The 17288-nt window shown below is 39.9% G+C and overlaps 1 protein-coding gene across 2 annotated transcripts in view; it reads right to left on the bottom strand.

The window, feature by feature from the left end:
* Window positions 1–17288, bottom strand: part of LOC144678765 (tyrosine-protein phosphatase non-receptor type 3-like) — a 252812-nt gene that overhangs the window by 209336 nt on the left and 26188 nt on the right. For both annotated transcript variants that reach the window (XM_078538644.1, XM_078538642.1), the window contains exon 2: window positions 4006–4160. Coding sequence is in view for 1 of the 2 variants with exons in the window: in XM_078538642.1 (XP_078394768.1) it covers window positions 4006–4143 (138 nt within the window). In the remaining variant the exon portion in view is untranslated. The remainder of the gene's footprint in view (window positions 1–4005; window positions 4161–17288) is intronic.

Here is a 17288-nt window from a genome sequence, read left to right as displayed (position 1 = left end):
GGAAGTAGTGAAACATGTTAAACTTGTATGGGATGCTGGTCAGGCCGCACTTACAGTACAATGTAGAGTTCTTGTCTCCATATCATAAAAGGACAATGGAACACTGAAGAAAGTATTACAGGGTGACACCAGAAATGAGAGATTACAGCTATTAAGCAATATTGAAGTGGAAGGGATTTTTCCTTTAGGAAAGAGAAGAGTTAGAAGTATTTAAAATTATGAATGGGGCAGACTAGGCAGATGTGAAGAGATTATTTCCAGTTACAGGAGAATCCAAAACTAACAGCCATAAATACAAGATGTCTATTTATTTTTTCACTGTGTCACTGACAAGGTCAACATTTATTGCCCATCTCTCAATGCCCTCGAGTCGTGGTGTTGGTGTGCCACCTTCATGAACCACAGCAGTCCATGTGATGAAGGTACTCTCATTATGCTGTTAGGTAGGGCGTTTCAGGATTTTGCTTTTGTACTAGGTTATGCTAGAACCATGTAAAACACTAGTTAGGCCACAGCTAGAGTTCTGGTCACCACATTACAGGAAGGATGTGATTGTACTAGAGGGCATACAGGGGAAATTTACAAAGATGCTGCCAAGATGGAGAGTTTTTTTAATGAGGAAAGTTTGGGTCGCCTGGGGTTATTTTTGTTGCATCAGAGGAGGCTGAGGGGAGATTTAATGAAAGTGTACAAAATTATGTGGAGCTAGATAGAATGAATAGCAAGCACCTATTTCCTTTAGCAGAGAGATCAGTAACAAGTGGGCATAGGTTTAAAGTAATTTGCAGAAGGACTGAAGGGCAGTTAGCGAGAAACCTTTTCACCAAGGGGGAGTAGAGGTCTGGAACTCACTGCCTGAAAGGGTGGTACAGGCAGAAACCCTCACTGCATTTTAAAAATACTTGGATATGCACTTAAAGTGCAGTAGCCTACTAGACTATGGACCAAGAGCTGGAAAGTGGGATAAGTATATCACTTTTTCTTGACTGGTACAGATATGATTGACCAAATTGACTCCTTCTGTGGCATAAATTTTCTATAATTCTATACTGTTGGAGCTGTATTAATCCAGTCATGGAAGATTAGTTCATCACGCTTCTAGGTAGTGGGAAGGCTTTGGAGAGTCAGTAGATGAACCATTTGCTGCAAAATACCCAGCCTATAACTTCCTCTTGCAGCCACAGTATGATGAGACTGGTCCTGTTAAGTTTTTGGTCAATGGCAACTCTCAGGATGTTGATGGTGGGGGATTCAATAAGTTAACCCTCTGCAGCAAGCCAGGTTATCCAATTAAGCATCCACGCAGCATTCCAGGGCACTGTTGATCAATTAACTTGTTTGGTTCAATAATACAAATCAGAAGGACAGGCATTTCATTTAGGGCTAGCATTGCTCAAGCTGTGTCATGGTCATGTAAGCTCCAGATAATCCTGAGGACCAAAAGCCCAATTGGATGCACAGCCCGAGCCGAAAGCTGCTCTTGCAAGTTACGCAAAACAATTTAGCCAGTTTAACTTCACCAGTATGAATAAACATACTTAGATGTCCCCATTTCTTGCTCTGCCAATCTGCTTTCTGGACTTAAGGGGGATGCATTCCTATAGGAAGACATCATGTACTCAACCTTGTGCAAATAAAAACCCTACAGGTGGCTCTAGATTTTAAAGTATCTTGAATTGAAATCATCCAACTTCCCTTCTCACCACACCTCAAAAGACTTTCCTGCTGGAAACTTTGTACATGTGAAGGTCGAGTGAGGATGGGGCTGGGTTCAGCTGTAAAAGTGCCAATCCAACAATTTAGTCGGTACTAGAAGGGAGGCTTCCATTAAAATTGGGTATAAAGAAATTTAGATTTAATGTTTCAAGTCGGTATGACTCTTCTTCAGAGCTCTGAAGAAGAGTCATACGTACTCAAAACATTAACTCTGTCTTTCTGTCCACATATGCTGTCAGACCTGCTGAGCTTTTCCAGCATCTGCAGTATTTTGCCTTTATTATAAAGAAATTTAGGTTGCTCTTGGAACTCCAGCAATCAGGCCCCCACAGAACCAGACTATTCAGATGTTCTGCCAAAAGATCACTGACCTGAAACATTAACTCTGTTTCTCTATCCACAGATGCTGCCCGGCCCACTGAATATTCCCAGCATTTTCTGTTTTTATTTTGTTCAGGGATAATGTCAGGAAGCACTCCTTCACATAAATGGTAGTGGAAATTTGGACCTCTCCTCTGCAAAAAGCTATTGAGGTTAGGTCAATTGAAGATTTCAAAACTAGTCAATAGATTTATTTTAGGCAAGGGTATTAAGAGTTACAGAACCAAACTGGGTAGCTAGTTAAGATACAGGTCATCCATATTCAACAGAATGGAGGAACAGGCTCAAGGGACTAATTGGCCTTCTCTTGTTTCTATGTTCTTTGTGCTTCATATATCGCAACACAGACAATCAGCAGTGTTTTATTAGCTGCTGGCCTTGATGTTCTGGCATGGCATGAGAGGCATACCCAAAGCACCATAAAATTGTGCAAGTGGTCTGACCTTGCATTATGTTTATTCGCTCATGGGATGCGGGCATCACTGACTAGGCCAATATTTGCTGCCCATCCCTTAAGAACAGTTAAGAGTCAACCACATTGCTGTGGATCTGGAGTTCCGTAACCCTTAATATCCTTGCCTAAAATAAATCTATTGATTAGTTTTGAAATCTTCAATTGACCTAGCCTCAATAGCTTTTTGCAGAGGAGAGGTCCAAATTTCCACTACCATTTATGTGAAGGAGTGCTTCCTGACATTATCCCTGAACAAAATAAAAACAGAAAATGCTGGGAATATTCAGTGGGTCGGGCAGCATCTGTGGAGAGACAAACAGAGTTAACGTTTCAGGTCAGCGATCTTTCCGCAGGACATCTGAATAGCCTGGTTCTGTGGGGGCTTGATAGGTAAGGATGGCAGATTTCCTTTCCTAAAGGACATTAGTGGGACATCGTTTTTTATGACAATTGATCATAGTTTCATGGTTACCATTACTGAGACTAGCTTTCAATTCCAGACTTATTTTCCAATTAATTGAATTTAAATTCCAGCCATGGTAGGATCTGAACCCGTCTCCCCAGAGCATTAGCCTCTGGATTACTAGTACAATGACAGTAGCACTATGCCACCATCTGCCCTATTCACTATCTGGTATGGTCAATTCATTTATGGTAACATAGCGCTTGCATGTCACATACACCAATTAATCAACCCCATCTGACAAAAATGGTCTGTAGTAAACAGTTAATCTCAATTTTTCTAGATTTCACTTTTTTTTAGAAGAACAGCAAAGCACAATTATGGCCTCTAGCATCCTATAACTTTAATATCCAAAATGCTCTAGAAAGTTCTGTTCAGCTACATTTTATGTATAGATTCCTTTTAGCACAAAATAAAGGGAACTTCAAGCAAAATACATCTTCATAGTTTTATCCACAGAAAGAGAAGTGTAGAGAGTGTTTACCTACCTGAGTTACAAAGTCAAAAAGTGCTTGAGCAAATGACAATAGCAACAGGGCACTGCAAATTGGGTTCAGCAGCATTGTGTTGTCACCAAGTATTTAAATTGAAGTCAAAATAAAATTACATCAGCCCTAGACAATTGACATCTGTGGTGAAGAGGTGTGGGACAAAGGAGTGTTGGTGAAAGTAGTATGGCTGAAATTGATTCCAATTTGGTTGCTGCACAGTATGATTTTTGCACTGTGTTTTCTACAATGCACATGAATTTGCCAAGTTTTCGGATGACAAAAGTTGAGAATTCAGGCAGCAGAATTGGGATGTTCATACTGAATGCAAACATACATTGTTTGAGTGCCACTATACACATGCCATGCCAAAAGCTTATTTCTCATTCTCTGCATGTAGTAAAATCTAATGTAGCAAGCCATTTACACAGCTTTTTCATTCAGTTACAATATTATGAGAACAACAGATTTAGTGGCTACAAACATAAAGGGTACCAACTTACATTGACTTTGAAACTCTGCAAACTGCCATCCAGGAAATGGACATTGCAGATGACCTCTGACCGATGTTTGTCTCTTGGTATCTCAAAAGCACGTATGTGGTTTGTCCTCCCACCTAGTACACGAAATCGTGATGTCATCACTATCCTTCCAACACCTAAATATAAACATTGAGATAAAGCTAAGAGTACAACTTAAACATAAGTTCCAACCAAGTTATCAATTCAGAATTAACTTACATGGGCAGTAATTTCATTTGTACTGAATAATCCTTAGAAATCTGAGGCTCGGAATCAATAAGTACATTCTAATTGAATATATAAATGAACTCTGAGCTGTTAATTATGCTGTCTCCAACCTCTACTGAAGGTATTTAAGAAAACATTTACAGCACAGCCACTGCATAATTGATACCCAACTCAAATTATGATCATTCTCATGGTCAACACTAAGTCCTGGATATCCAAGTGTGTCTTCATAACTGACTTCCAAAGACGGTCTTGTACAATCCTAGATTTTTATCATCAGCTACAGTTTATCCAGTTTTTGCTGCCTCTAGACTTGACTATTCCAACTCACTCCTGGCCAGCTTCCCACATTCTATCCTTTCCAAATTTGAGGTCATCCAAAACTCTCTTCCCCATGTCATTACTCGAACTAAGTCCTGTTCACCATCAACCTTGTGCTCGCTGATCTACACTTGGCTCCCAGTTAAGCAATTCCTCCATTTAAAAATTGTTATCCTTGTTTTCAAATGCCTCCATGGTCTCACCCTTCCATTCCTCCACATTTGCACTCATTTAATCCTAGCCTCTTGAGCTTTCCTGATTTTAATTGCCCCACCACTGGTGGCTGTACCTTCAGCTACCAAGGTCCCAAGTTCCAGAATTCCTTCCCTTAACCATTCTGCCTCTCTACCTCTCTTTTCTCTTTTAAGGCACTCCTTAAAGCATACCTTTTTGACCAAGCTTTTCATCATCTGCCCCAATATCTCATTTGGCTGTGCCAAATTTTGCTGTTTTACACTCCTTTGAAGCACCTTGGAATGTTCATGTTAAAGACACTATGTAAATAGTAGTTGTTGCTGAAATGCAGCTGCTTACAGCATACACAAGAAAGTTTGTGTCATGCCAGTCAACTTGATGGTCTAGACATCAAAGTCCAGTGTCACATAGCAAGCTTAGTTATCACCAACTGCTTAATTCCTATCTTCACATGGGGTGCTGTGGCAGGGCTGTGCCTGTTATGAGGCTGATGCCCTCTTCAGGCCTGATTTCTCCTTTATGTCTCAAATCTGCCTCACAGACTCATCCTGAAATTTGCACATAAACTGGAGGAAGTGCTTCCATTGCAAGCCTAAAGTTCTGAGCTGTAAGAACAACTAAAAGACAGGTCACATGTGACACAAACTTAAACTGCATTGGCACCTTGCTGTCATTGAAGATGAGAAAAATCAAAGTGCACTTCACACCTTTTAGCCCATGTAGGATTGCACTCAGACTGATACAGAAGCCAACAAGACCCCAAAGTACAAACACCAATATAAATAATTGGAATATAGAAGGGATATCTGTCCCAATCAATGGTCCTGCCATTCCCACCCAAAGTCAACAGACTTCTGGCTGTTCTCCAAATTTTCCAGTCCTGCCCATGCGAATTCCCATTGTGGGTGGGACCGGAAAATTCCGACCAATATCTTTGAATTCCTCTCGAGCTGTTCAAGCTCATAATACAACACTTAGGGGCACCTATCATTCTATTAGCCCAGAGCATTATTAATCAAGTGCAAAGATTCCGGAGATATTTACTGAAAGAGCCAATATCATCTCAATATGCTATTTCTATAATATAGATATCTAGCTCACTTTCTAGAATTTCCAACCTAATTCCTAACTGCCCACTTAAGTATGCATTTGTCCCTTTGTAATCTGAACAGATCAGGGCATAACAATTAATCACTTTTCTTCTGCATGGGCAAATGCTTTCGTCTGACACCTCCTGGTAACTGCATTGCTAATATCAAGTCACTGCATGGGGAAAGCTGAGATCTTATTTCCATGTAGCAACATATTGGTCAGCCATGTTGCCTCCGAGCCTGAAAGCTGTGGGTTCAAGATCCACTCCAGAAACTTGAACACACAAAAAAAGGCAGCCAACCAGTACTGAGGAAGTACTGCACTGTTGGAAGTGCTGTCTCTCTATCATACTGAGATTCTGTTTGCTCTCTCGGATGAACTTAAAATATCCCATGGCACTGTCCCAAAGAAGAGCAGGGGAATTATCCCTGTTGACATGGCCAATATTTATTCCTCAATTAACATCACTAAAAACAGACTGATTGCTATGACATTTCTGTTGGTGGGAGCTTGCTGTCTGTAAATTGCTTGTCAGGTTTCCTATGTTACAACAGTGATAAGAATTCAAAAATACTTCAGTGAATATAGAACACTTTGGGATGCCCTGAGGTCGTGAAAAGTGCCATGTAAATGCCAATCTCTTTTCCAACACTCTACTCAAAACATTCTTAATTAAATATTTCACTTTATAGGCCAAGTTAAAAATCTGATATGCTGTTACTTCATGTTGCTTTTGACCATGAAATTGCATGCTTAATTCACGGATCTGACACCTTTATGAAAAACAGCCACTAAAACACCTAAACTAGAATAGCCAAACATCAATGACTAGTGTCATCCCTGAAGATAATTCCATGTAAAGGAATGAAAATAAAGCAGCAGGCACTGGGAGGCCAGCGATTAGCTGCTGGGGTGAGGGGGTTTGTCGGGGGGTGGTCTAGCTGCTGTTCCCTCCCTCACTCTGTCCAGTAGCAATGGCTCTGGGCTCAGTGTGGAAAACCCCGGGGTGAGGGTGACTGAGTTCCTGGTTACTGCATTCCTGTGGTCAGGATCTGAGGTGCTGTTTTTCAGTTTGTCTGCATTATGTGGTGCCACCTACTTTCCCACTGCTCCTCCAATCACAGGCCATTTCCTTCCCACATTTGCTGCTGATAAGCTCGCTAGTAAGATGCGGTTGCGCATATCAGCAGCAAGCCCGGAAGAGAAACAGTCTGTGATTGAAGGAACAGCTCCTCACCTATTTTCCTCTCATTGGCCACACCTGTGATTGACTTTTCTGGGAGTTTTGAGCGAGAATTTGTGTATTTTGAACCCTGGAATCATTTGTTTAGTTTGTAAAACTTTGCATATCACTCCGTTATTTAAGAAAGGTAGGAAAGGGAAACAGGGAATTGTAGATAAGTTAGTCTAATATCTGTTGTTGGGAAAGTGCTAAATTTATAATTAAAGGTAGGATGTCTAAATACCTTGAAAAAAATCCAGCTGCTCAGATAAAGCCAGCATGGATTTGCAAAGGGTAGGGCATGCCTGATGAATCTGATTGAACTTTTTGATGAGGTGACCAGAGTAGTGGGTAGGGATGAATTTCCAAAAGGCATTTGATAAAATCCCTTTAAGAGAAAGTTAGCTAAATTGAATCTCATGGAATTGAAGACAAATTATTGACATGATTAGGAAACTGACGAGGCAGAAGACAACAGAATAAAGGTAATGAGTATGCACTCTAATTGGCAGGGTGTGACTAATGGTATCCCACAAGTATCTGTGTTGGGGTCTCAACTATTTACCATAATAATTAACAGCTTAAATAACGGAATAGAAAACAACATATCTAAATTTACTGATGATGCAAAGAAAGCCAGTATTGTAAGTAATGTAGAAAGAAGTGTAAAATTAAATACATATTGATAGATTAAGTGAGTGGACAAAACTGTATCAAATGCATTTCAATGTAGGCAAATGTGAGGTCTTCTGCTTTGGGCCTAAAAGGGATCAAATAGGATACTTGCTAAAAGGTAGAAAAATTAGAGATAGTAAAAGCTCAAGGAGCCTTGGGGGTCCAGATACATAGATCATTAAAATGAAACAGATACAGAAAATAATCAAAACAGTGAATGGAATGCTGGCCTTGACTAGAATACAAGGGGTAGAAGTCATGCCTCAGATAGACAAAGCTCTGGTTAGGTCACACCTGGCATGCCGTGAGCAGTTCAGGGCACCACACCTTACAAAATATATCTTGGCCATGGAGAGAGTACAACATAGATTTCCCAAAAAGGTACCTGAACTCAAAGGGTTAATATACAACTAGGGTTGCAATCCCTGGAATTTAGAAGATTAAGGGGTGATTTAATCAAAGTTTTCAAGATATTATGGAGAACAGGTAGGGTAGACAGACAGGAACTATTTTTGATAGTTGAGGAAATTCAGGACTAGGTGGCATAGTCAAGGAATTAGAGCCAGGTCTTTCAGGCATGGAATCAGGAAACATTTCTTCCCACTGAATGGGAGAAGTCTGGAACTCTCTTCCGCAAACAGAAAAATTTAGAACTAAGACTGACAGACTTTTTTGTTAGCCAAAAGTATTTTAAGGGATATGGGGCAAAGTTTGGTTTCAGATCAGCCATATCTATCTCATTGAATGGTGGAAGACGCTCAAGGGGCTAAATGGCCTCCTACTGTTCCTTTGCAGATATTGGAGGGATCATTTAAGGTACAGTAACTGTTGAAATATCTTGGTGCCATACTGATGATCCAGTGTAAGACTGCTATCAGTGTTCAGGTTTCAGTAAAACAATTGCAAAACTCACTCCCAAACATTCATCAAAAGCATTATTACTGTTTCTGATCTCTCTCTTCCTGAAGTTCACACTTCCTTGTTATAGGTGATACATGGGACATGTACAGTATACACATTTCATATCTTATGGCGAATGACATGAGGTATGGATCAGGCATTCAGTAACATGGCATTTTTGCATTGACACGCATCAATGATGAATTGTTTGTTCTTCCACTTCTCCCCCTCAAACCCCACCAACCAGTTGAACAGAATTGTAGAATAGGCAGCAACTTTTTAAAAGCACTATGCATCACTTTGTAGGAGATAGAACAATCTGAAAGATGTCTACAAATATCCCAACGGGACAGCACTGAAAAAATTTGCAAAGATTAATTGTGGTCCTATCTCACTTTTTTTTCCTGCAACCAGTAATTGTGGAGTGAGGACAGCTTTTCACAAAGAAATACATGGACACACATGTATTGCAAAAGCTCAATACGGTACTTAAAAACTGATAAATTGCATGCTAGCACTTGCCTTGCCCTTGAAAGCAAACATTACAAAGAAAAAACAAAAAAGTCAGTAAATAGATCTTTTAAAAGCACATTTTTTTCAGTTAACAGACTTTATATGCTGCTTTGTCTACAGTGAACATAACATTTTGTGCATGTGATTAAACTAGATTGCAACAAACCTATTTTCCAGAAGAAATACGGCCAGGCTTAAAGGCAATCACAAACAAGGTGAGAGATCAAATATCTTTCTGACTACGCCACAGTTTAGCATATACTTTCACATTCTCTCAGTTTCCTGTTCACATGACTATAGGTACACACACTTAATATGATTTTACAGTCACTGCCAGATGGATCAAATCCAACTGTGGCGTATTGAGTGCACAAAAGTCCTGTAGCAACACCTACTTTTACGTGCTGATCCTTCAACTACAACTCTGTCTTCCACAGTTTCTGGTGAACATTTTAGGAGCCAGAAAAAGAAAACAACTTGAATAAATCCATTTAGTTAATTTTGTAGTACAGTACTGTGACACTGAAAACAAAAATTAAAAAATTTATCCATCATAAAATTAATCAAATAGTTGTACAATTTCATAAGTAGTAACCCCGAGTCTTTTCTATATACGATTAAGAGAAATATCAGCATTTCAGATTGAAAAAAATGTATCATTATGGTATTTTGGTATGGTACATGACAGTGCAACAAGAGAGCCTCAAAAGTATGCTAAGAACATGGTAATAGTAGTAGGGAGGGGGGCTGATAAAGGATAAATTAAGTAGAATAATTACAGATGATCAGAAAATGGCAGATGTATTCAACAGATTCTTCATATCAGTGTTTATTCAAGAGGATTGTTGATAAATGAAATGGGGATAAGCAGATATCGAATTTAGTAAAATGTTATGAAGAAAATGGAAGGACTAAATATCCACAAGGCTCCTAGGTCAGATAGAATATGCTGTGGAATCATCACAAATAAAGAGATGAATTCAGTGATGCTTTGGCTGATATTTTTCATTGCTCCATCGTTGGATTGGAGGACTGGAGGCAAGCAAATGCAGGACTATTATTAAAGAATCCAGCAGAAGCCTGGAGAAAATGCTAAAGATCATTCTATAGAATACAAGAAATGAACATTTTCAAGAGCATAGCTGTCAAATGGTTGAGTCAAAATGGTACAAGAATAGGTCATGCCTTACAAACTTACTGGAATTCTTTTAAGGACATAATTAAGAATAAGGTTAGTCCAGCAAATGTGATTGTATAGAACCTACAGGCCATTAGGCCCAAATGGTTTAGTTGGCATACTACTATTAATACTATGCGCAAGCCTCCTCCCACTTTAATTACTTCTTCCAACCAGGTCCTGTATATATATATATAATAGTCCTTCTCCCTCAGGTATGTGTCAAGCCTCCTCTTAAATGTATCAATACCATTTCAACCACTCCATATGGCAATTAATTTCACGTTATCGCCAACCATATAAAGAAATTCTCCCAAAATTCTTCACCTTATATTTATGCATTTTTGTTCTGGTCTCACCCACCGGAAGTGAGAATAGTTTCACCACATCCATCTTTAGCCCCCTTAATAATTTTATAAAAATTTCTATCCAGTTTCCTCTTATTCTTCTTTTTCAAGAGAAAAAAAGCCCGTCTGCTCAAGCATCCACGCAAGTTAACAGCCTTGTAAATCTTTTCTGCAATTTCTCCAGTGCTTCAATATTCTGTTTGTAGTACAGAGACCAGAACTGCATGCAGTACTCTAAGTGCAGTCTATCTAAAGTTCTATATAAATTTAACAAAAACTCTAACATGGATATCCAAAAAGCTTTCAAAAAGGCCTTCATCTGAGAGTAATAAGGATCCTAAGCCTCATGAAATAGATGGCAAATCGTCTACATAAGAACTAACTTAGTAATAGAAAATTGAAGATGCTGAAATAGAAAAAGTGTCAGCCTTGGCTCACTGGTAGCACACTCACTTAAGTCAGGAGGTTGTGGGTTCAAGTCCCAATCCAGATAATTGAACACGTAATCCAGGCCAGCACTTGAATGCAATACTGAGGGAATGCTGCATGGTCACAGGTGCCACCTTTCAAACGAGACGTTAAACACCAAGGACCACTCAGCTATCTCAGGTGCACATAAAATATCCCACAACACTAACTGAAGAAGGGGAGTTTTCCTGGTATCCAGGCCAACACATACCTGTCATCCATCACCTATAACAGATTATTTCATCATTTGTTTACCTGCTGTTTGTGGGAGCTTGCTATGCACAAATTAGCTGCCATGTTTCCTACATGACAACAATGACAAATTTCAAAAAAGTACTTAATTGATTGTAAAATTTTTTGGGATGTCCTGAGGTTGTCAAAGACATAATAGAAATGCAGTTCTTCTTTCCATGAAAGTTGCTTTCCCTGGGGCTAAGTAATCAATGATGTTCCACTGGAAACTGTGCTGGGTCTCCTGTCTGGGTGGCTCTAGCATTATTACATTTACTGATAACCGATATCTATGTAGTTAGGTAACGAGTAGAAAGATTATCTTCAGAGAGACTTAGATCACCTATGTAAATGGACCAAGCTATGAAAATTAAATTTAACCAGGTTTAGGAAATACATATAGACTGAAGAGGCAGTAAGCATGCGTATAACATAAAAGGGTATCTACTAGCAGAAAGTCAATAAGAACCATAGAATCTTACAGCACAGAAGAAAGCTGTTCAACCCATCGTGTCTGTGTCAGCTCTTAAAAAGTTATCCAATTAGTCTCACTCACCTGCTATTTCCCCATAGTCCTGCATATTGTTTAAGCTTTTCAAGATGATTCCCAATCCTCTTTTGAAAGTTACTACTGAATCTGCATCCACCGCCTTTTCAGAGTCTACATCCTGGATCACCATAACTTGCTGTGTTAAAAAAATCATTTCTCCTCTGATTGGCAAAATAAATCACCTTAAATTTGCATCCTTTTTTCTAATATACAAATTAACTTGAAAACAAATGATTGAGAATCAACCAAAAGGAACAATTTCTCCTGACTTACGTTTTTGAACACCTCTATTAAATCTCACTTTAGTATTCTCTGCTCTAACAGAGAACAATCCCAACTCCTCTAGCCTGTCCACATAACTGAAGTCTCTCAGCCCTGGTGCCTTGCTAGTAAACCTGCCACCAAGGGCTTGACATCCTTCTTAAGGTATGGTGTCCAGATTTAGACACAATATTGCAGCAGACACCTAATCAATGACTTATAAACAATTAGCATAATTTGCTTGCTTTTATACTTTTCACCTCTGCTTACAAAGTCCAAGATCCCTCAGGCTCTTTAACAGTCTTCAAAGGCTCACCAGGTTCCTGGGGTGACAGAGTTTTTCTAAGAGGACAGATTGAGTATAATGGACCTATATTCTCTGAGTTTAGAAGAATTAAGAGGTGATCCCATTGACACATATAAAACACTTAGAGGGTTTGACAGGGTAGATGCTTGAAGCCTGTTTTGCATAGCTAGAGACGAGAACTAGGGAGTCATAATTTCAGGATAAGACAAATTTTTTAAAAACCAGTATGCCTTCTTTAAAAAGGACACTATTGATCTTTAAGGTGGCTGCCACAAGTCACCTTACATTTGGAACTGCAAGTTGGCCAAGCTTCTGGAAGTTTCTAAAAGGTGGATTGCAATGAACATATGTAGACCACATCCTTGTAGAATGTTGTATCTGCCTTTGTCAGGACTTACCCCAAAACAGCAAGGACAATAAGGCCACAGATCTGTCTCAAGGACTACCAGGTAACAAAGGAAAGCCAACAAAACTGATTAGGAAAGGAAACTAGTCCTCTGGCTACAAGAATTACCAAGGCCGTCTACACTACCTGCTTCTCATTTCTTATTCCGAAGAAACTTCTGCTCACCAATGACCTTTCCTTGATCATAAGGTCAGAAATGGGTGATGTTCGCTGATAATTGCACAATGTTCTGCACCATTTGCCACTCCACAGATACTGAAGCAGTCCATGAATAATTGCAGCAAGACCAGAACAATATCCAGGCTTGGGCTGACAAGTTGCAAGTAACATTCGTGCTACACAATGACCATCTCCAACAAGACAGAATCTAACTATTGCCACTTGACATTCAATGGCATTACCATCACCGAATCCCCCACTATCAACATCCTGGGGGGGGTTACCATTAACCAGAAATTGAACTGGACTAGCCATATAAACACTGTGGCGACAAGGGCAGGTCAGAAGTTAGGAATCCTGCGGTGAGTAACTCACCTCCTGACTCCATCCCCCTCCGCCTCAAAGTCTGTCCACCATCTACAAGGCACAATTCAGTAGTGTGATGGAATACTCTCCACTTGCCTAGATGATTACAGAGGAGACCGATCATCCACTTGGCACTTCTGGCTGAAGATTGTAGCAAATGCTTCAACCTTATCTTTTACACTAATGTGCTGGGTCCTCCATCATTGAGGATGGGGATATTTGTGGAGCCTTCTCCTTCAGTGAGTTGTTTAATTGTCCACCACCATTCATGACTGGATATGGCAAGACTGCAGAACTTAGATCTGATCCGTTGGTTCTGGGATCACTTAGCTCTGTCTATCACTTGCTGCTTATGCTGTTTGGCATGCAAGTAGTCCTGTGTTATACTTCACCAGGGTGACACCTCATTTTTAGGTATGCCTGGTGGTGCTCCTGGCATTCCCTTTTGCATTCTTCATTGAACCAGGCTTGATCACCTCGCTTGATGGTAATGGTAGAGTGGGGGATATGCCGGGCCATGAAGTACAGGTTGTGTTCGAGCAAAATTCTGCTGCTGCTGATGGCCCACAGCACCTCATGGGTGCCCGGTCAAGAGTTGCTCAATCTGTTCAAAATCTATCCCATTTAGCATGGCATTTAGTGCTAAATGGGATAGATTTCTCACATAAATCCCACATGCTTTGGCAAAAAGCATGTAACTGCTTAAAAAATGTGTAACTGCTTGGAGTAATCTGGTGTACAGTTCTGGTTTCCATGTTCTAAAGGGGCACTGGAGAAGTTGCAAAAAAAACTTCAAAGGATGATACCAGGATTGAGTGAATATACTTAACAGGAAAGGGTAAACAGCCTGGGGACTCTGTTTTCTAGAAAAGAGAAAGTTGAGGGGTGACCTGATGGATGTCTTTAAAATTATGGAGGTTTTGGATAAGGTAGACATAGAGAAGATGATTCCTATTGGGGAGACCAAAACTGGAGGTCTTGTGGGGCTCTGTGTAGCACCTCTGCCTCTGCTTCAGAAGCTCCGGGTTCAAGTCCCATTCCAGGACTTGATGGCCAATGAAGGTGCGTTCGTAACGTGGCCAAACAGCACTGTGGGTGTACCTACACCGCAGAGCGGTTCAAGAAGGCAGGTCACCACCACCTTCTCAAGGCAACAAAGGATGGGCAATAAATGCTGGCCCAGCTGGCGAAGCCCACATCCCGCGATCGAATAAAAAAAAAATTAACTTTTACAACACTTATACACCATTCCTGTATGATGCCTTCTAAAATATATCTAGGCATTCTCTTTAAGGATAATTGACCATTTTAATAAAGTACAAAACTCGCCCGAGAGCAGCTGACTTCCCAAATTCCAAGGTTGGTGCAAAAGCTTAGATTAAATTGCCCTAGGTTTAATGAAGGTATGTTTTGTTCATTGTACATTCAGCTTGGCAAAGAAACAATCTGTCTTCAGCATTGTGTAGATTAATCAGTTAAGATACTAGCTTTGTACATGAACTCCTACGCCAATATGAACAGAGGTGGCATAGCAGGTTGAGAATCTTTCATGGTGTGAGGCTCTCATTACAATTGGAAGACAGAAATCCCTGCTTTAGTGATATTTAAAGCAAAGTTGGATGCATAGGGCAATGTTTTTTTTTCTGACAACAGCTTTTATCAAGACAATATAATTCTGTTTGATAGATTAACTGTGAATTTGCTTTAGAACCGGTATTCATTACTGAGAGCACAAGCTGGGTTTTCTTTACAATTATGAATGCATACATTTTTTTCTTACACGGGATGTGGGCATCACTGACTTGGCCAGCATTCATTGCACATCCCTAATTGTCTTCGATAAGGTGGTGGCAAGCTGCCTCCTTGAACCGCTGCAGTCCATGTGATGTAGAGACATCCACAGTGCTGTTAGGAAAGGGCATACTAGCTTAAAAGTTAACTGAATGTTAGCTTGAAATGGTAGGAAATAAGTAAGATTAGAACATTAAAAATTAATTAGATGAGCCCCAATTGTAATTTACTTCTCACCCATGTTTCCAATGAAAAGCTGAGGATTATGCTTTGTCCTTCACTAGTCGTTTGACAACAAAAGGCACTGTAAATGAAAGTGCTATATTATTTATCTGAGTGTTTCTGGAAAATGTATCCTCTATTCTGACTGTATTGCATTGACAATTTGAGACCTACCTTTGTATGCTTTCATGATGATGCCTTTCCACACTCAGAAGGTCTGTGTGTCTAAAATTTGACTGCTGTACATTTTTTTGAAAATGCAGATACAAAATATGGATATGAATAAGAATTGCATGTGCAATTTTTATAAATCTGTACTTTGATTCAAGCCTGTAGAATCATGAAGCACTGAAACTAAAACAGATAGACTGAAAGAGTTTTGCTGAACTTTTTAAACATATACAGTCAACAATTAATATACTGCTTTAAGGGAGAAAACCTGATAACTCAGATTTAGGCAATGAAAGGTGGCCTATAATTCATTAAGTAATCATACAAAGCAAAAGCACAGAAGAGATTGATGCAGCTGCAGAGATGAAATGAGATGTCTCTGCAGTAATGCATCAGAGTTTTGCTTCAGTTGAAATTTATGGAGTGTGGAGGATGAGCAACCAGCCAGGAAAGCATTGATTCCATCAGCCACAACATTTCCAAAGCATGGATGAGGATTTTAGCAGCAGATGGGCTAAGATAGGGGCGGAGATAGGTGATTTTTGCAGAGTTAGAAGTAATTTTTATGATGGAGATGATCTGGGTTCAGATTGGGAGCAAACAAGATGTTGGTATTTTGGCAATGATTTCTCAATGAATGGTGAAGGAAGAGGCAAAGAAAACTGTAATGGAACAATGGATTACTTTTCAAGAGGAGATGGTTCAGATAGAGTTGAAGTACATGAGGAGGAAAGCCAGAGCTCCATTGGATGACAAAAGAGAGTGTAGGATAAAGCAGAAAAAGGGTGCATATGACAGGTGTCAGGTTGACAATACAAGTCAGAACAATGCTGAATATAGAAAGTTCAGAGAGTAAGTGAAAAACAAGATAAGAAACAAAGAGGGAATATGTGAAGAGACTGGCAGCTAACATAATAAGGAACTCCCCAATTGTAAAAACCAAAGACTCATGACACTTGACCTACAACTCTGTCGTAACCAATATATCACTGTCACCAGGCTTACCGACCATTTACTCTGATGAAGATGTTAAGGAAAGTTCTATTCTGACCTTGATGATGAAGTCCTCACTGCCATTCCAAAAGAAGAAAAGAATCATCATTCTGGGGGACTTTAATGCCAGGGTGGGCGATGACTGGAGCAGAATCATTGGGAAAAACAGGGTGGGAAAAGCCAATGCAAATGGTGTCCTCATCATGGCCTCATTATGATAAACAGCCTCTACTGGCAGAAAGACAAAAATAAAACAACATGGAGGCTTTCTAGATCAAATTATAGACACCTCCTGGATGATATCATTGTTTCAGGTTCACGATCTAAGTGATGTCTGTATCACTCGGTTCATGCGGGGATCTGATGTCTGCTGGACAGATCATTGACTTGTTCGATCAGTGATGATCATGTGGATAGCGCCAAGACATTGCAAGAACTAAAAGTCCAAGAGGAAGATGATCAATGTCTCAGCCCTAAAGCAGCCCAACTGAAGACAGGTATTCCAAGTGCAGCTCACAACCAATCTGGAAAATCTTCACACATTCAAACTCAATTCCAGAACATCAGGATCAAATAAAGTCAGCTGTACTAGACTCCTGTGCCCAGGTCATTGGGTTCGACCATCATCGTCACCAGGACTGGTTTGACAAAAACGATGTTGAAATATGAC

The sequence above is a fragment of the Cetorhinus maximus genome, chromosome 3 (genome assembly GCF_964194155.1).
Source record: "Cetorhinus maximus chromosome 3, sCetMax3.hap1.1, whole genome shotgun sequence".
NCBI lineage: Eukaryota > Metazoa > Chordata > Chondrichthyes > Lamniformes > Cetorhinidae > Cetorhinus > Cetorhinus maximus.
Note: the sequence above shows the minus strand (reverse complement) of the source record. Positions and strands in the feature narration are given on the sequence as shown.